The following is an 18,815-nucleotide window of genomic DNA, read 5'->3' as shown; positions in this document are numbered from 1 at the left end:
TTTGTATATGTTTGAATCAAAGCTATACAAAACGTCATTTAGAAAAAGGCAACATCATATAAATGTTAATATTATTAATAATTTAATTTAAAAAACTATAATTTTTAATATATTTTTTTCAAATTACTCACGAACTTTTTGAATTAAATATTAAATAATTTGTTTCGAATTATTAAAAAAATAAATCAAATGAAAATTCAAGTATTAATCAGTGTTGTCGGTTCGACCGGTTGAACCGGGAACCAGTTGCCTATTCAGTCCGGTCATCTTATAAAACCAGTTTTGCAACGAACCGGTCAAGAACCGGCAAAACCGGTGTGAACCAGCCGGTTCACCGGTTCTGTTTTTTTTTTTTAAAAATTAAACCAAACGACGTCGTTTGTTATGATTTGTTTCACTTGATTTTATGGTATTTAAATTATATATGTTATGACTTGTGATATTTTTATACCTTTTAATATTGTGAACTTAAAAAAAGTGTTATATATATATTATTATTACTTTTAATATTATGTAAAATTTTAAAAAAATATTATTTTATATAAACCGATTCAACTCGGTTGAACTAATGAACCAATACATTTACCGGTTTAATGTCCAGTCCAATTTTAAAAAGATTGGTATTAACCAAATTTTCAATCTAACTAACTCTATTTTTCTTTTACCGCCCTACTCAAACACACTAATATCGCATGAAATTTTACAATACGGTAAAGGCACAGATTTTGCTTCTGGATTGTCGTATTAAGGAAATTTCTTGATTGGAAGAAAAAAGAAAGACAGAAATTGGGTGATGTCATACCACTTTTTGATTAATATAATGGAGCAATTAAAGTTTCCATTATCAAACTTGGTTTTGCCGCCAAATTAAAATCAAATCAAGACTGCGACCCCTAAAAGCATATGTTGATAAATAAGAACGATAAAATTTAAATTATTCATTATACTATTAATTTTTAGTTTTAATTTTAATTATACCGTGATATGTTAAAATTCAAATGATGTGATGACACAAATAAAATGATATGGTTCTAGTATATTTATTAATATCTAAAATAATATCATTTTAGATATTAAATTTTAAAAGTATATCGACTTTATCACTAAACTTTAAACAACACACATTTTACTATTGTACTATTTCAGTCATGGCTGGGAACAAATCACTGGTCGCATTTCGTAATAAGATAGATATTTAAATTGTCACATTCTACTCATCTTTTTCTTTTAGAATTGATTTTCCACGAAAAACAACTAAAATTAATGAAATTAAATTCTAAATCTAATATTATTTGGGTTTTGGAGGCTTTCTTCTTTTAGAATCGATTTTTCAGGAACAATAAACCTCAAAATTAATCTCATCGAATAATCATTGGAGGAGATCAAAGTATTAGTACGTTAAACCTTTATATTGATTTTCATCGATTTTGAGTAGGTGAAATATAACTATTTTGATATCGACATTTCCACGAATGACGATCGATGACAGACGACTACTGGATGCCAATGACGGTCGAAAAAAATAGTGTCAAAAAGTGAATTATTTTAAAGTTTAGTAGCGGAATTAATAACACTAAGTTCAGTATTTTGAACGCTTTCGTTTGGAGTATCAATAGCCGCACCAAGATGAGGTCATTTTATCTATGTCGACGCCGTGATAAAAAAATTTCCACAACATCTTGTCGTTCAAATTTAATGATACAATAATATCATTGAAGTCAAAATTTAAAATTTAATGATATAATTAGAGAGAATAAAAGGACAATGATATAAACGATACTGTGCTTAAAATTCGTCAGTACGATGTATTTTACTCTTAAAAATATCGGATCGAAATGATTAGTATTTCTCAGGACTTTTGAAGATCGTGGGCAAGGTTGTTGTGGTCGCTAGGAGTGAATTAGGTTCAATGTTTGCATTGTGGGATGGGCCTTGCAGGTCATGTCGTTGTTAAGTGCCCCTGTTGCTCCCCTCCGCCACTATTTTACATATGTCGATGGACCAAATCTTGTATTCCCACTCAATTATTAAGAGTCCCCCCCTCCCCACAAATGATTCGATGACGCATTCCATTTTAATAATTGGGTAAATTATGCGGTTAGTACCTAAAATTATCAGTTTTAATTTATTTTAATACCTAAACTTCTAAAATTTAATTTTTGTTTCATTTCGCCGTTAAAAATTTTAGTTTTTGTTTCATTTTAGTACTCTGTTCAAAATTTAACATTAAGTTTTGAAAAAAAAATAAAAGTTTAGGTACTAAAACATACCAAAACTGATAGTTTATATACTAAACGCGTTAAGTTTTTAACGGCAATGTACTTAAATGAAATAAAAACTAAACTTAATGTATGATTTTGAAAAAAATGAAAGTTTAAGTGCTAAAATATACCAAAACTAAATGTTCAGATATTAAAACAGAACAAAACTGATTGTTTAGATACTAAATACGTAATTTACCCTTAATAATATGGGCACGCTGGCAATATGGCCATTGACGGGGTAGACCTCTTTCCTCCCCATGCCGACCTGCTTAACGGGTCATGTGCCATTGCTGGGGTCTTCGGTTCCTTTATGTGCTTATGACATGGATCTGTCTCCTTGTAGTTGGGGTTATAATTAGTAAATCTTGTTGTCACCACCACGTATTGAAATTTAGATTAAATCCACATGATGAAAACAAGTATTTTAATCTCATTTATTGAACCGTTAATTAGAGCTAGAGTATAATAAAATTAAATTACAAACATTAGTTTTTTACTTGAGATCCTTCAGCTTTTTACTGTTGTATTAGGATGAATACAATATTTTATGTCAAATGATTGTGAACTTTAAAAGTTATAGTAGACATGTAGGTATATAAAATTGAATCTTTAATAAAAAAAATATAAGAAAAATACCTAAACTATGAAGTTATAAATTTTTAAGAGTGCGAGCACACTCTTTAATTGTCCCTAGATTCATTCCTATTGTTGCATAAGTTTCGACTTAATTTAAAGTAGATTGTTTTCGTTTAAAAAAATGCAATTCAATAAAAAAACATTTATTCTATGTAATTTCTTGGAGTGACAATATTGTTCTCCTTTAGAAATATGAGATTTCATATTTTTTTTTGGGGGATAAGAAGAAAATATCTCTAGACAAGAAACTGTTATTGTGATTGACATGAACAATAAGACATCCAAAAAGCTCAAAACCCCAATGACTATTTCATCAGTGCTATTTTCCGTGAGCATTACCATGATTGTCATTGCAAGTCGGCAAAATCCAAGAGCTTGTGGCTTTGGCCTTTACTTCATTCTTAGTATGTAATATTCAAATATAATATTTTTGCAACGCTCCAAATATTTTTAATATCTGATTATTAATATCGAATATGGAATTAATTATTAATTTAATTAATAATGTTGGATTAGACGAAGTGTTATATTAAGTATATAGTGTTCTAATGAAGAAATGTTTATATTGAGAAATTGAACTAATTTGTAAAGGTTGCAAAAATATTAGAGGGAAATGACATTTTTAAGTGGTCTAAATATGTGTTAAACGCTAGCTCAATACTGATATGGAGTACACTAAAAATAAATTATAATCACATATGTATTTTTTACAAGAATAATTATATATTGTGTTTTAAAAAATAGTCGTTTAAATTTTATTGATGTTATTTTCTAAACGTCGTGTTCAAATTGTCATTGAGTAGGTGTACATGTATTTATAATTTGAAGTTAAAATGTATTCAATTATACGTTTAGAATTCAATCTCTCTAATTTTATGTTTAATATTATAGTCCCTCTACTTTTTTGGATTCAAAAATTAAATTCCAATCGTTAACATTATTAAACTTCTACCGTTAAATTTATTTCATAGCATCATTTTTTTGGTTACATGGCTTCAAAGTCCATGTTTAATTTATTTCAACATGTCACATCAATAAATTTAAAATAATAATTTTAACTATGTTAACAATTGAACTTATTTTTTAAAAGCTATAAAGATAGAAATTAAAATCTGAATTTACAAATAATATAGGGAATTTGAGCATGCTTTAATCACAATTTAATCCCCTTTTACGTCAGATTCAAATTTACCCAATGAATAAGACCTACGCCCTGACCCAATTTTACCCCAAACTTTGGGTTTAAACCATAAATCAAGCATTTCTTAATCCAAAATTTTAGGGGTTTTTTTTGGCCCAATAACTCAAGCGGGTAAATTATTTAGGGTATTGTTTTTTCCCATCTTTTATTTTAAAAAATACAGCATTTGCTATAGTTCATTAGGCTCATGTGGATCATTATTTTATTTTCATTAATATGACTCGTCACCTCCATTTAAAAATTATTTTTTAAAACCTAAATTTATAAAATTTAAAAAAAATAGATGAAACTTGTCATCTGGTGACGAGTTCCTTCAAATTCATAGAAGAAAATTAGTCATTTTGTAGTCACTGGTCAACGTATAGACGGGCAAAGGTCAGCAACGGCTACTTGGAACTAGTCACCTCAAGGTGACGAGTTCGACTGGGTAAAATTTAAAAAATAAAATTAAAAGAAAATAAATTTATTCATATTTTAAAAATACAAAGTAAATAAATAATTGTAAAAAATAAATTGTTTACAGAAAAAGTACTTATAAAATTTATCTATATTTTCTAAGTTCTTGAAGATGCCAAAGAGTTTTCGAATGATAATGGCGCGAGTACACCGGGTCGTAGGCCTTGATTGTCGTTGTCGTCTTCATCTTGCCGAGGAGGTGTACTTAACACACTTTGGGATCCACCTTTGAATTAAGATGATGGGCGCATGGAACTTAACGCCATCATCGATGTAATTGATTCGATGTGGCTGCTACTTTGTTGATCATATAGGATATGGTCCCATTCACCCGTAAACTGCATGTTCTGTCGAAGCACCATGAGTGTTTTACGGTGCATCCCATGAACCTCCAACCCAATCCAGTTGAGTCTCGATTGAAGTATGATATGGAGGATAAAAAATGAAACTAGCTTGAGATGCATAATAGTACTCTTCAGCGGCAGATGCTGAAGTGAAAGAAGACGATGACAATGCTTTCTTCTTGAACTTAGACTTAGACTTGACGCATGTAGCCTGATGATGTTCCCATTCTCCCCTCTCTTCTAGTGTCATCATATATGGTTTCCCATTTGCTTCATAATTTCGAAGATAGGGAGAATAGTCAAAATCTAGGTCCAGCGGTGTAATGTCATAACGCGGGGGACTGATAGTTCACGTTGATTCCATAGGTTGATGTAGTAAGCGTGCCTCACCACAATTATCGGTATGTTTCCCATGCGTATCGATTATATGGAGCGTGCCCATATCACCCATGTGCGTAAGAATCGGCTGATGCGACACAAACGGTCGTATCACTTTATCAGCTGCGTGCCACTCAACAATCACATAATGCAATAACGGCGTCACAACACACCATAAGTTGGACCCCTCAAAAAATCACGCCGGTAATAATTGATTGATCTCCTCGTCAACAAAGCCAAGAAAACTGCAAATATTAAATATCAAAGTTATTATTTATAAAGTTAAAAAAATAAAATAAAAACAATAAAAATATCGTATATCATAACGTATATCGATCCTCTTCTGTATATCTCATGCAGTGGCACCGCCAGCTTCCTCTCGGTGATTTTATGATGCCATCTAAAATATTTAAAAATAAAAAAATATTATAAACAAATAAAAAAATAATTAAATTTATGAAATTAAAAAATGGTTAAATAAATGAAGTTAAACAATTTCCTTGCAGCCAGTAGAAACTTGATCGGGGTTGTTGTAATTGGCGTCAAAAAACGAGAATTGATACCAATCTCACGACTACAACAGTATTAGACAGCTTGCTACATCGACTTTTCAACATGGCTAGACAATTACGGAGTTCCCGATAAAGACAACAAAGTTCCCGATAAAGAAAGGCCAAAGTCACTGAGCCTTAACTAGTATTATGGCACACAACAAAGTCTTCCAAATATCGCAGATATTGAGTGTGCCCCAAATTACCAGATTTACCCGATAATAGTACCCCTCTGATCAATTAGAGAAGATATGCTCGGGACGTGAAAATAACCTCCTCCTCAGAAGAGTCAGCAATCACTTGTAATTTAGACTCCAACCACATTATCAGTACCTGATAGCCCTTTATGGCATCGGATGGTGGCAATTTTCCCAAAACTTGGTAAACCAACATCACAGGGTCGTAAATATTCTGACTCACCATGGGGGCTCCATTCACAAGAACACCGAATTGGTAAGCGATGTCTTCCAAAGTAATCATCGCTTCACCACTCGGGAAATTGAATGTGTACGTCTTCGGCCGCCAACGTTCGATCAAAGCCTCAATCAACATCAGGTACAACTTGAAGCCACGTACAAATATGGCCGTAAATAGACCAGATTGTTTTAGATATATTGTCATCCGATGATGCGGATCTTTATATGTCACCCCGCGCTTACGAATATTCCATTAATCTTTTGGCCCGCGTTGGATCGACGAAATATGGACTTTATCCAGGCGCAACATATATTCTCGGGTTACCATTTTTTGAGATTTTTGACAGAACGTATGATATTTTGTAATTTTTTTAGATTCGAGGTTTAGTGAAAATCAAAACCCCAAACCCATATTTTATAGTCTTGCCTCCAACGGCTATAAACAACTATTTTTTTTTTTCAAATTTCCAACCGAACTTGTCATCTAGAGGTGACGAGTTTCAAGTGACTGTTGTCGACCATTGCCTATTTGCCCGTTGATCAATGGCTACAAAACGGATAGTTTTTTTTAATTTGAAGGAATTCGTCACCTCATTACATCGAGGTGACTAATTCCATCTAATTCTTTTTAAAATTTATAAATTTATTTTTTAATTAAAAATAATAATTTTTAAATGGAGTCGTTATTTTGAGGTGACGAATCATATTAATAATAATAAAATAATAGCCCACATGGAGCCCACTTCTCAAAGACCATTTAAAAATAATATTTGAGGAAACTCGTCACCTCGACGTGACGAGTCCCTAGCGGACTATAGTAAATGTCGTATTTTTTAAAATAAAAGTTGGGAAGACCCAATACCCTAAATAATTGACCTGCTTGGAGTATTGGGTAAAAAACCAAAATTTTATGTATACATCCTCGACTACATTTAATGTAGGATCGAATCAAATATTTTAGCAAAATTTTTTCTAGCTCGAGTTTAGTTTTAATTTTTTTTATTTCGAATTTGAGTTGAGTTCAACAATTTTAAGCTAGAGAGCTTTTAATTCGAGTCGAACTTAACTTTAAATTTTTTTAGTCGAGTCCAATTTGGTAATACTCAAGCTCGACTCGATCATTTACAATCCTACACCTGACTTATTGTTTAGGGTAAATTTTATATCCGATTTGATGCGACCGACATAAATATAATTCTCATTTTTATTAGTTAAACTAATAACCTAAATAAAAAGAGAGGTAATTATGTTATTTTCTCAAATCAGATCGCTCGGTATAAAAATTTCAACCTAAACTTATGACTGATTTAACTCGATTTCATCCTTTAAAAATCCAATACAAATTTAAGGTTTTAATAAAAATTTAAACTCCATAAAATTAATCAGATCGAAATCCATTGTGCGTACTCGTAAGTAGGATGTGCAAAAAAACCCGATTCGACCGATCCGTTTTTTAATTTTCGGATAGTTCGAATCGCGTATCCGATTTTTTTTTTTGGATTTTCAGATATACAAATCGATCAAAATCTAATTTCGAATTATCTGAAAACCCGAAAAAAAATTGGGCTATATTATTAGCCCATAGCTGTTTGGGATATATTATACATTAGTATTGCAAACTTGTTCTGCCAGACAGCTAAAGCTATTAGTCAACAAAGCCCCAAGAAGTTCGCTTCACTAATCCAATTCCACCTTGAACGAAAATCCACAGAACAAGGATGACGGAAACTTTTTGACTTCAAAAGCCAATAATTTGAAAATTTGGGGCAGCACCGGGGAGGGGAAGGTCTTCTCTCATGTCATGTTAATTCAAAATTCCAAATGAGCAAAGTCCTCTGCTGAACAACACCACAATGAACAACCCCCACCACAAAGCTCAGGTCCATCCATGAGAGGACACTTGACTCCACCTTTGAACTCTCGAGCATCTCTCCGCCTGTACAACACAAGGGCAAATACAGGGGGAAAATGATTATGCCATACTCAAGTGTCAACTACCACTACGTTTATCGCTATCACTACGAGTGATCAACCCAAGTGGCCCATAGCTCCACCGCTATCATTAAAAAGCCTTGATAAATCTCCATAGATATCAAATCAAGCATGATGATCTATCATCCAACAAAAAATGGGGAAAGAATGAAGAAATAAACAATGAAAATATAGTGAAAATGGGAAATCATCCTCTAGTTTCACCATATCTTTGTGAAATCATAAGAGCTATTAAGTGTTTCTTATTTGATTAATGCTTTTATTATGTTGATTTTTTTTTATTTTTTTGCAAAAAAATAATCGAATCTGGATCTGGATATTCAGATATCTGATCTGAAATTTCGGATATCCGATTATTTCAAATCGGATACAGATATAATTTTAGGTATACAAAATTTTCGAATATCCGAAAATTCAAATCAGATAATATTCGATATCCGATAATGCACACCCTACTCGTAATACAGTAAATGGGCCAAAAATTTAAATCAGTCAACCGGTTGACTTTTGAACAGAGAGACCAAAGGGGTTATGTATGCATGTGATTACAGGAAGGCAATCTGTTTTAATCTAGTCTAACCGCAGAAACATACGAAGGCATTTCCAAGGAAAACAGAGAAAGGGGAAAATGATAGCGCCACCGGCAAGTATACGGTGGTGCGCAGTCGTATTGACGCTCGTTGTATCCCTCTACATCTCACCGACGCCCGCTATTTACTGCGACGAAGACGACTGCTACGATCTCCTAGGGTCCGCTCCGTCACAAACTTCACTGCCCTTTCAGTTTTTCTTCTTCCTCTTAATTTTAACTTCACTTTAGTGTTTTATAGGGGTTTCTCAAACTGCTAATGCCTCGGAGATCAAGAAATCTTATCACAAGCTCTCCTTGAAATTGTGTGTTTTTCTTTCTATAGAAAAAAATGCTTCGATCTCTTTATTGTTTTAATTGTATCTTTAACTATAATTTCTATTGTTTTCCTTTTTAGTCATCCGGATAAGAATCCAGATCCGAAATCTAGAAAGTTGTTTGTGAAAATTGGCAATTCGTATGAGGTAACTACAATCCCTTCTCTTTCAATTTGCTGATTCTTTATCTGCGTAACAGTGAATTATGAATTTCTGATACGTGTCTCTCCCTATAATGTGGTTTTTTTGGGTTGCAGATATTGAAAGATGAAGCTACAAGGGAGCAGTATGATTATGCAATAGCACATCAAGAGGAGATGAATTTTAAGTTTTTGTTTAAGGCATTTTGGAAGTATATTATGCTCTGTGATATGAGAACTGTGTTTTTTCTTTGGCTTTATCACTCTTGTTACTATCATGGATCATTTGATTTCACTGCAGTTGATCTTACTCTGTAAGATTAATCATCAAATTTCTGTTTCATTTTGGTGTTTTACAATGCTGCTCGATCCTACCGAGCATATTATGGTCACAGAACGGTGAGGATTATTTTATTATATCTGCAGTTATTAAGTATTTTTTTCCTGGTTCGGATGAAGGTTTTGGATTTACTTGTTTCTTTCTGTCCTATATACGTGTTTTCTAGGATACACTTGCGGTCCTGGTTGGTGTTCTACTGATTCTTTCAGTTTTTCAATATTTCAATCGGTTGACCAGATATAATCAGGTGAGTTACCATCAAGTATTATCTAAATATTGCTACTTTCTGAATGTCAATGTTTGGCGGACATGCTTGATATTGGTAGATATATCACTTAGAAGTCCGAACTTTTTGCAATGTGACTTAGTATTTTGCAATGACATTGTCATATCTTCGAGAAGATATGCTACCAACTCAAGCTTACCTTACTGCTTGTTACCCCAAGAGTAGAGAGTCAGCAACAAAGATTCAACTCTACCCTCCCATCTCTAGCATTTCCCAAATGCATTAAATAAAGTTCAAATAGCTTACTGCTTGTTATGATAATAAAAAGGCATCACAGGAGAATTTTGTAGCATAACTGTTTCCAGTGTATGTCACATAGAAGTGCTTTCATTTCTCTTCGTTTGACCCTTTAATTGTTACTACTGCTTTCCCTTTTCTGGATTCAGGCTGTAGACAAAAACAGTCTGCGGGCATTGGAACTTGAACGCAGTGGAGGGACAACAAATATGAAGAAGAGTAACAGACAAATGGACAAGTATGCTGCATTTACTTTTCAGTTTTAGACCATCAAATTATACTCCAATATTTTGGTTTGTTTACATTAGACTCACAGAGGAGTGTGTTTTTGTTTACATTAACCACACATGGAGCAATGTGGTTTTGTTTACATAAACACAGTTTGAGCAATGTGCATATGCCACCCGTTAATCACCTTGTTTTCTTTTTCAATAGAAATTACCCGTATTTTAACTGTAGGAAAAAAGAGGAAGATCTCAGCAAAGAGCTTGAGCTGGACATTAAGGGAGCTGAAAAGCCATTCATCTGGGAATTAATTGGTGTGCGTTTCATTCTTCTCCCCTACACTATTGGCAAGGTCAGAATACCAGTTATGAAGCTAAAATAGCTGCAATTTCAGGTTAAGATTAGTAATTTAGTGAATCCCAAATATGTTGGTTATAGATGAGTGTTTGATCTTTGTAGACACATAATTTCGTCCCATTCTCATATCACATATTTATAATATATATATATATATGTTTATTTAACGTATATATATACATGTATATTTATTTATTATTTTATTACACTTGCAGGCCCATTACATGCAAATAAAAAACAACCCAAATCCAGTGACCCAAGACCAACAGTGGACCAACCCAACACGCAGCCCAGATCCAAGTCCTCAACCCGAAGCCAACCTGGAGCAGCCCGAACTGTCTGCAACCCGATGCAAGCTAGAGTTTTCCAACCCTAGCCCCAATTTCTCAGCCCAGCGCCGCAAGCAGAACTGCATGCCTCTCCCCCGTTCTTCTCAGCAACAAACAACCATCGTGCGTGTATGGGACTCCAACCAACAAGCATGCAAACAGCAAGTTTTATTTTGATTAGGACTCTACAACTGAGGCTTAAAATAGCAAATCCTAGGGTATAAATAAACATGTAATCGAACCCATTCAGGGGGTCATGAATACTACACAAATACACAAGAAATTATTCACGAAATACGTACTACAAGTTGTAATGAAATACTTGAAAAAATCGAAGCTTTTGTATCGATTTCGAAGCTAAATAAAAAGGTGAAATACTTTACCTCGTTCGATTTGTCGGTTGTATGTGTTTGTTGGAGTGATTATTTGCATTTGTTTTTGTGAAAACTCGAAAGATTTTTAAAAAACAATTGTTGATGATCGAAAAAGGGGGTTGTTCGAAACATTTTTTCTAGATCCATACCCCCACGAGGCGTTTTTTGAAAAACCATCTTGATATTTGAAGAAAGGGGGAGAGGATCTATCGGAAAAGCAATTTTTTTTAGGTGGGGCCACCGTCGATGAGTGGCGGGCGGTGGCCACTGTTCACGGCCCGTGTTTTTCATGGCTTAAGAACAAATGAGAGAAAATTAGAAGAGGACAGGGGGTTTTTCGGTTTGAAAGAAGAGAAATGAGATTTCTTTTTTAAAAAAAAATGGCTTAAATAGGAGACCCGTGGACCCTGTGTGACCTGCACGTCAACCCGACCCGGGCACTAGGGTTCGCGTGTTTTTGAAGATGGGGAAATCCTCATTTGGTCCCCCTGTTTTTTAAATATTTGATTTTGCCCCCTGAATTCGATGTTTTTACGTTAATCATCTTTAATTTTGGCCCCCCAATTTAATTTTTTTTTAAAATTTTAGTCCCTTATTATTGTATATATTTAATTTTATTTTATTATTTTTCATTTTTCCTTTCTGTTTTTTTTATTATTACCTTTTTTTAGTATTCTATTCAATCATATATTCCTTTTATCATTATATATATATATATATAATTATTTTTATTATTTTTTTATCCTTTTTTTATTTTTGGTTTTCACTTATTACTATTACATTATACTATTTTTATTTTTATTTTTTTCTATATTATTTTATTATTTTATTATTTTATTATTCTTTAGTCTTTATTATTATTATTATTATTTATATACATTTTATTTTATATATCTTATTTTTATTTTAATTTATTTTTTTCATTATTTTGCATTATTGGTTTCTTTTCTATTAATATTTTTTTCTCTTAACATTTTATGTGTAGGCATATTTTTTTTATTCATTTACTTATCTATTTTCTTTTTTCTTTATTCTGTTTTTTTTACTTTTTTTTATCTTTCATTGTTATTATCATCATCGTCTTTATTTTATGTATTTTATTTATTTTTACTTTCTTTATTTTATATATTTTTACTACTTTTTTAACTAACTCGTTTTTTGACTTCTTAAGGGTATATTTTTAAAATCTATCAGAGGTAAGTAATTTGGATCGTTAATTTTACCTTTTAATTTAAACTACAATTTTCTTAATTAAAGACAACTGGAAATTACGTACCGAAAGGGCAATTCAAGGGTGCTAACCCTTCATTGACTGTAACCGACTCCCGAATCCGACACATCTTCTGTTAAGACGTGGATCAGGTGAGAAATAAGGTATCCGATCAACCCGTTTTATTCTTAAAATAAATGATTAGTGGCGACTCTAACCCAATTATTCACGTCGAAGCCCAATTTCAAGCCCACCCGAAAGACGGTTTCGACAGCTTGACGACTCCGCTGGGGACAGGTAAGTGAGTCAGACTAAGGTAATTTCCAGTTGTCTTTTTAACGAAAAGGGTAAGTTTAAATTTTAAGATAACTTTTCGATCCTTATTACTTACTTTTGATTATTTTTTGAAATAAATAGTTGTAATGACACTTTGTTTCAATGATTTCAGCCCTTAAAGCTTTTTTCATCTAAGGCTCTATTCTCGAGCTCCAAACCTGTTTTAAAGTGGGGTAAAAATGACGTTCTCGTGAGAATTTATTCTCCGTATAGGCCTAGCAAGTAACCTTCAGAATTCATATACCTTATGCTTTCGTGTGAATTTATTCTCCGTATGGGCATAAGGGAATGTTTCCTCTCGAGTTTAACTTAGTCCACACGAGCTTGTAATGGAATTAGAACTAAGGGTCTGGCAAGCCTAAGGGGGGCACCAGCAAAGAGAACTCGGGTACCTTTTTAGAACCTAAATCGGAAGACTACAAGGAGTTAGAGCTCACTCTAAATCCTCATTGCAAACCCTAGGCTGCTTTGATATTATTTCTTGCTTTATTTCAAGTTCAAAGCATGTGAATTAGAAAATTATACGGTTCGAACTTGTTCAAAATCAACTTGCAGGATAGAGATCATGTCCGGGTAGGAATACTAAGCATGTGGGGGTAGATATCATGTGGGGTAGGACTTTTTATTTTCATTATTGTTATGACTTTCCTCACTAACTCTTTTCATCTTTGTTCTTTTTTTTTAATTTTATTTTCATCATCTGCATCATTCAAAAGAGGTGTTGATCCGCAAAAAATTTGTTCGTTAAACGTAAATAATTTGCATTAATGGACAAAGGGGTTATAATACAAGAGATGAAAAACTCAGAAGTCTAACTATGGTTCGAATGAACCGGATTTATGCTGTGCACACCAAAAGTCAACTTTTTGAGATGGCAAAGGTTGCAGGGGCAAGATGAGAAAAATGTTACCAACCTAGGGAGTCCCTTCAAAGATAACAAGAACAAGATGGTGAAACCCTAGCTAAGCTGGAGACCTTTGTTGATGAATTCGAGAAACAAGCAGATAAACTTCAGATGGAGGGCTCCAATGGCGCTTTCGTTAGGAACAAGCTCAGTAGAGAGTGAAAGTTGGAGATGCATTCATTCGAGATTTTCTTGGAGCAAGCAGCTCATCACTTGCAGAGTTTAGCCAGATAAGCCGAAGCAGTTCGACATGGCATTCAACCGGCGACAGAAAAAGACTGAAGACGAATCAATCAGTCCGAAGCTGTTCGGGGTCTATACCTTTAAAATGTTTTTGTCTCTTAAGGCGTAACACTTTTGTCCCCAATAAGTATTATTTATAATAATAGACACATTTTTAGATCAATACCTCGAACATTGCATGCATTATACATTTAAACATATTTTGCATTTTGTTATTTTCATTTCTTTACATTCGCATTAACTAACAAAAGAATGTCTCCTAATAAAGGAACAAATACATGATATACAACCTCAAGCATTTGACACCCCCCATCCGCATAACAACAGCTCAAAAAAGAAGAAGATGGAAGCCAGAATTACTCAGATCGAGGAGAACATGTTAAAGCTCAGAGAGAGTTGGAAGACAAGATAAACCAGAGCAGTCGAAGTACTCTGGATGCAATCACAAAGAGCCATGAGTCCTTGGTCGATCAAATTATGGCCAAGTTATCTGGTCTACATCAAACGAGTGCACCTGGGGCAGGTTCATCGGAAGGGGTAACTATACCACCTACCCACAAGTGGTTGTCTCACCTGGAATCTTACCGAAACTTCAAGGGGACTCATCTGCTATAAAAGTGAAGGCCTCGTCTGCTACAAAGATACAAACCGTTGTATCTAACCCTGAGAATAATCCGAGTTATTACCATATACCAGATTTAGACAAAGATGACAAATCAAAGAAGATGTAAGAGAAAATCAAGCAATTGGAGGACCAAATGAAGGTAGTTAAAAGAGATCATGACTACCATGGAGTCGATGATGCAGAACTATGTGTAGTCCCAGACTTAGTTCTTACTCCAAAATTCAAGTCCCCAGAATTCAAGAACTTTGACGAGAACAGTTGTCCATCCGCTCACATCACCATGTTCTACTGATGACAAGATATGGAGGAAACGACCAACCCTGATCCACTACTTCTAGGAGAGTCTGTCGGGCTCAGCAATCTGGTGGTACAACCAGCTTAGTCGATCCCATATCAAGACTTGGAAGGACTTAGCCAAGTCATTTCTGGAACAATACAAGTATGTCAACGACATGAGGCCAGATCGAGTTATGCTAAAAATCATGTGAAAGAAACATAATGAGAGTTTCATATAATACACACAGAGATGGAGGGATTTGTCTGTGCAAGTTCATCCACCCTTGGATGAAAAAGAAACTAGGAAGCTGTTTGTACAGACCTTGAAGACACCTTACTTCGGGCACTGGTGGCAATCACATCAGAAAGCTTTTCATACTTGGTTATGGCTGGAGAAATAATCAAGTCAGCCATAAAGCATGGCAAAATTAAGGATGGGGAGGCCATTAAGAAACCTCCTATAAGGGAGAGGGGTGGAGAGATTAACAACATCAACCAGGTCAATATGGGTGTTACAATTTCCAACCCAAAATCAGTTGCAGCTGTACCGTTAGGTACTTCTAAACAAGATTCTAGAGAACCCAGAAAGGAAAGGGAACATTTTGACCCTATTCCCATGACCTACAAAGAGTTTTACCAGTAACTTCTTGACACCCACGTAGTGTCACCATACCCGGTGGAACCCATGAAGCACCCATACCCCAAGTGGTATGATGAGAATGCTCATTGTGAATATCACGGCGGTGTCCTAGGGCACAATATTGAGAACTGTTACACATTCAAGAGAATCATGCAGAAGATGCGTAACCAGAATTGGATCAACTTCAACAACTTGGGGGCATCCAAGTGAAGAAAATCATTTCATCATTTGAGGCATTTTGTCTGATTTTGTTTTTCATTTTTTTTCAAGTTTTTGTAAGGTCATTTGAATAAATTTATGTTACTTTAAAGATGACGAGCAATGAATCAAATTTGTAAACTTGTAATTCTTTGAATATCAACTGAATTAAAATACTCTGTAAATGATTCAGAGTTACAGATCTTTGACAAGCCAAAAGGACTTTGATCTTACCCAGAAGTTACGCTCAAACACCGTATCATTCTCTTGCAAATAACTAATATAGCCTTCCCTCTTCATAAGGCTTGGTATTTATATGTGCATAGGTGCAGACAACATGGAGCATCTTTTGCTATGACAATTACTATACTTTTTGTTTAAGACGTTCAGTGATGATCATGATCTTTACAGATGGAATAATCGAGTAGAAGAATCTAGTCTAGGTCAGTTGCTTGGAAATTGAATTCTAAAGATGAAATTTTTTACTTTCAACAACACCTAGACTATAACAGGTTCTTCTTGACAAACTTAAAAAATTGGATCCGTATGCCCATATTATTATATATATACACAATTAAGCTTGAACTGCTCCTCTAGAGCAATTGGTTAAACACCCCAACTTTATGGATAAGATTCAGCTAGCCTGATAAAGGTAACTATACTATACGATAAAGCTTGAGTTGTCTCTCTAAGGTAATTGGTTAAACGCCCCGACTTTATGGATAAGATTCAGTTAACCTGATAAAGGTGTTTATAATATTGAGATGTCCCTCTAGAGCAATTGGTTAAACGCCCCGTCTTTATGGATTCAGCTAGCCAGAAAATGGCAAATTAAATTTATCTAAATAAGGAGTTTCGGTAAAGATGGACTAAGGGAGTCAAGGAACACCTGTTATAGTCAATTTTGTTGAAAACATTTTGATGTTTCGATATAAAAAATTAAGTATAAATGAATTTTAAGATTTTACAAATGATTTTCTAAGTATATTTGATTTAATTACTCGAATATCAAATTATTACTCCAAGTCTTTCAAGATCAATTTCAAACCTTACTAAATGTGTAAAAATTGTGTTTTATACTTAATATATTTTTAAAACAATTTTCACAAAGTATTTTGAACCAAAATCAAGCCTAAAATAAATTTTTCAAAGTGATACATCGATGCACCAATCCATGCATCGATGCACCATGGAATAAATTGAACATCGAATGCATTTCATGCATCGATGCACATACCATGCATCGATGCACTCAGGGTTTTATGAAAACATCTAATACATTTGATGCATCGATGCACCAGCCATTCATCGATGCACTCAGGCTATTTTGAAACATCGAATGCATTTTATGCATCGATGCACTCTTAGTGCACTGATGCACTAAGGGTCTAACGGTCAAAATATTTGAATTTTACACTTTATGCACTGATGAACCTTGGGTATGCATCGATGCACTGACGCTCCCAACTGATTTTATTAATTGTTTTCACACTTAAATGACTCTATTGACTCCACTAGTTATCCCCAATGTTTAGAATCAATTGACGGAGTATTTAAACAAGCTTAGAAGCCATTGATCAACAACAAGAAACAACAAGCAACTAGAATCAAGAGAGAAAGCATCAAACTCATTGTTTGAGCAATTCAAGCATATTTTTTATTCAATGTTCATTTTACTTTCAAGAACACTACTTGTACTCAATTGTATTCATTTTTAGTGTTCTTTTCTTTGTTCTATAATTGTGCAAACAATCTACCTTGTGAGTTTTTTCCTTGTAAGTTTGCAAATTTGTGTATTTCTCTTTGAGAAAAGAGTGTTTCATGAATTGGGGTATATTCTTGAGAGAGTTGTAAGGTTATCTCTTTGGCCTAAAAAAAAAAGAAAATATTAGTGAATTTGTTGGAAAATCCTTAGTGTGGATAGCTAAGGTAGTGGACGTAGACTTTGGTTGAGAAAGTCGAACCACTCTAAATCGTTGTGCAACTTCTTTCAATTTTCTGCAAAAGCTTCCACCAACTTTTTAATTGCCAATTCACCCCCGTCTTGGCCGATTCTGTCAATCGATTAACTCAACAATTGGTATCAGAGCCTCACTCATTTGAAGGTTTAATCACCTCTTGAGTCGATTCGGGAAGAGTTACATCGATTTTCAAAGTCATCAATGGCTGGTACTTCAAACTCTGACTTCAGTCTTGATTCATTGCCCGTCAACAAGCCTCATTTCTTCAATGAAGCTAATTATTCTTATTGGAAGAATAAGATGATGTATTTCATTCAAGGAAGTGATATGGGAGCATGGAATATCATAGAAGATGGATACATCAAACCCTCCACTCACATGAGGTTGTGGAGTGAAGGAGAGACAAGAATGTTCCAGCTCAACTCCAAAGCCATCCATATCATTTTTTTTGTGCTCTTGGACCGGATAAATACGGAAGAGTTTCATCTTGTACAACCGCCAAGGAGATATGGGACAAACTACAAGTCACTCATGAAGGCATAAGCGAGGTAAAAGAATCTAAAATTAGTCTTCTAACTCATAACTATGAAAATTTCAGGATGAAACCAGATGAAGATGTCAAAGCTATGACGGATAGATTCTCCACAATTGTCAATAGTCTCAAATCATATGGAGAAATCATTCCAAATGACAATCTTGTAAGGAAGTTAGTTTACTCTCTTCCAAAAGCTTGGCAATCAAAGAAGACGGTATCATCGAGGCTAAGAACTTGAAATCCTTGACCCTCGATGAACTTATTGGCTCTCTCCTCACGCATGAAATGATGCTTAAAGAAAGAGGAAGATCTTGAGAAAAGAGACGAGCCAAAGAAGGAGACGGAGAAGAAGAAGAACATGGGAGTTGCTCTCAAATCAACAAAAGATAAGAGTGACTCAGATGAAGATGACGATGGCGATGAAATGACATTGTTTGCTAAAAGGTTCAAAAAAA

The 18,815-nt window shown here is 34.2% G+C and overlaps 1 protein-coding gene across 1 annotated transcript; it reads left to right on the top strand.

The window, feature by feature from the left end:
* Positions 1–6,290: 6,290 nt before the first annotated feature.
* On the top strand, positions 6,291–11,348 carry LOC120170715 (dnaJ protein ERDJ7-like). Its single transcript, XM_039178610.1, has 8 exons — positions 6,291–6,385; positions 9,225–9,291; positions 9,402–9,496; positions 9,617–9,683; positions 9,791–9,871; positions 10,297–10,385; positions 10,607–10,724; positions 10,945–11,348. Exons 1-8 carry the CDS (start codon positions 6,291–6,293, stop codon positions 11,233–11,235), a joined length of 903 nt encoding a protein of 300 aa, XP_039034541.1. The 3' UTR covers positions 11,236–11,348.
* The last annotated feature ends 7,467 nt before the right edge of the window (positions 11,349–18,815 follow it).

This window comes from Hibiscus syriacus, unplaced genomic scaffold (genome assembly GCF_006381635.1).
Source record: "Hibiscus syriacus cultivar Baekdansim isolate YM2019G1 unplaced genomic scaffold, ASM638163v2 tig00111783_pilon, whole genome shotgun sequence".
NCBI lineage: Eukaryota > Viridiplantae > Streptophyta > Magnoliopsida > Malvales > Malvaceae > Hibiscus > Hibiscus syriacus.
Note: the sequence above shows the minus strand (reverse complement) of the source record. Positions and strands in the feature narration are given on the sequence as shown.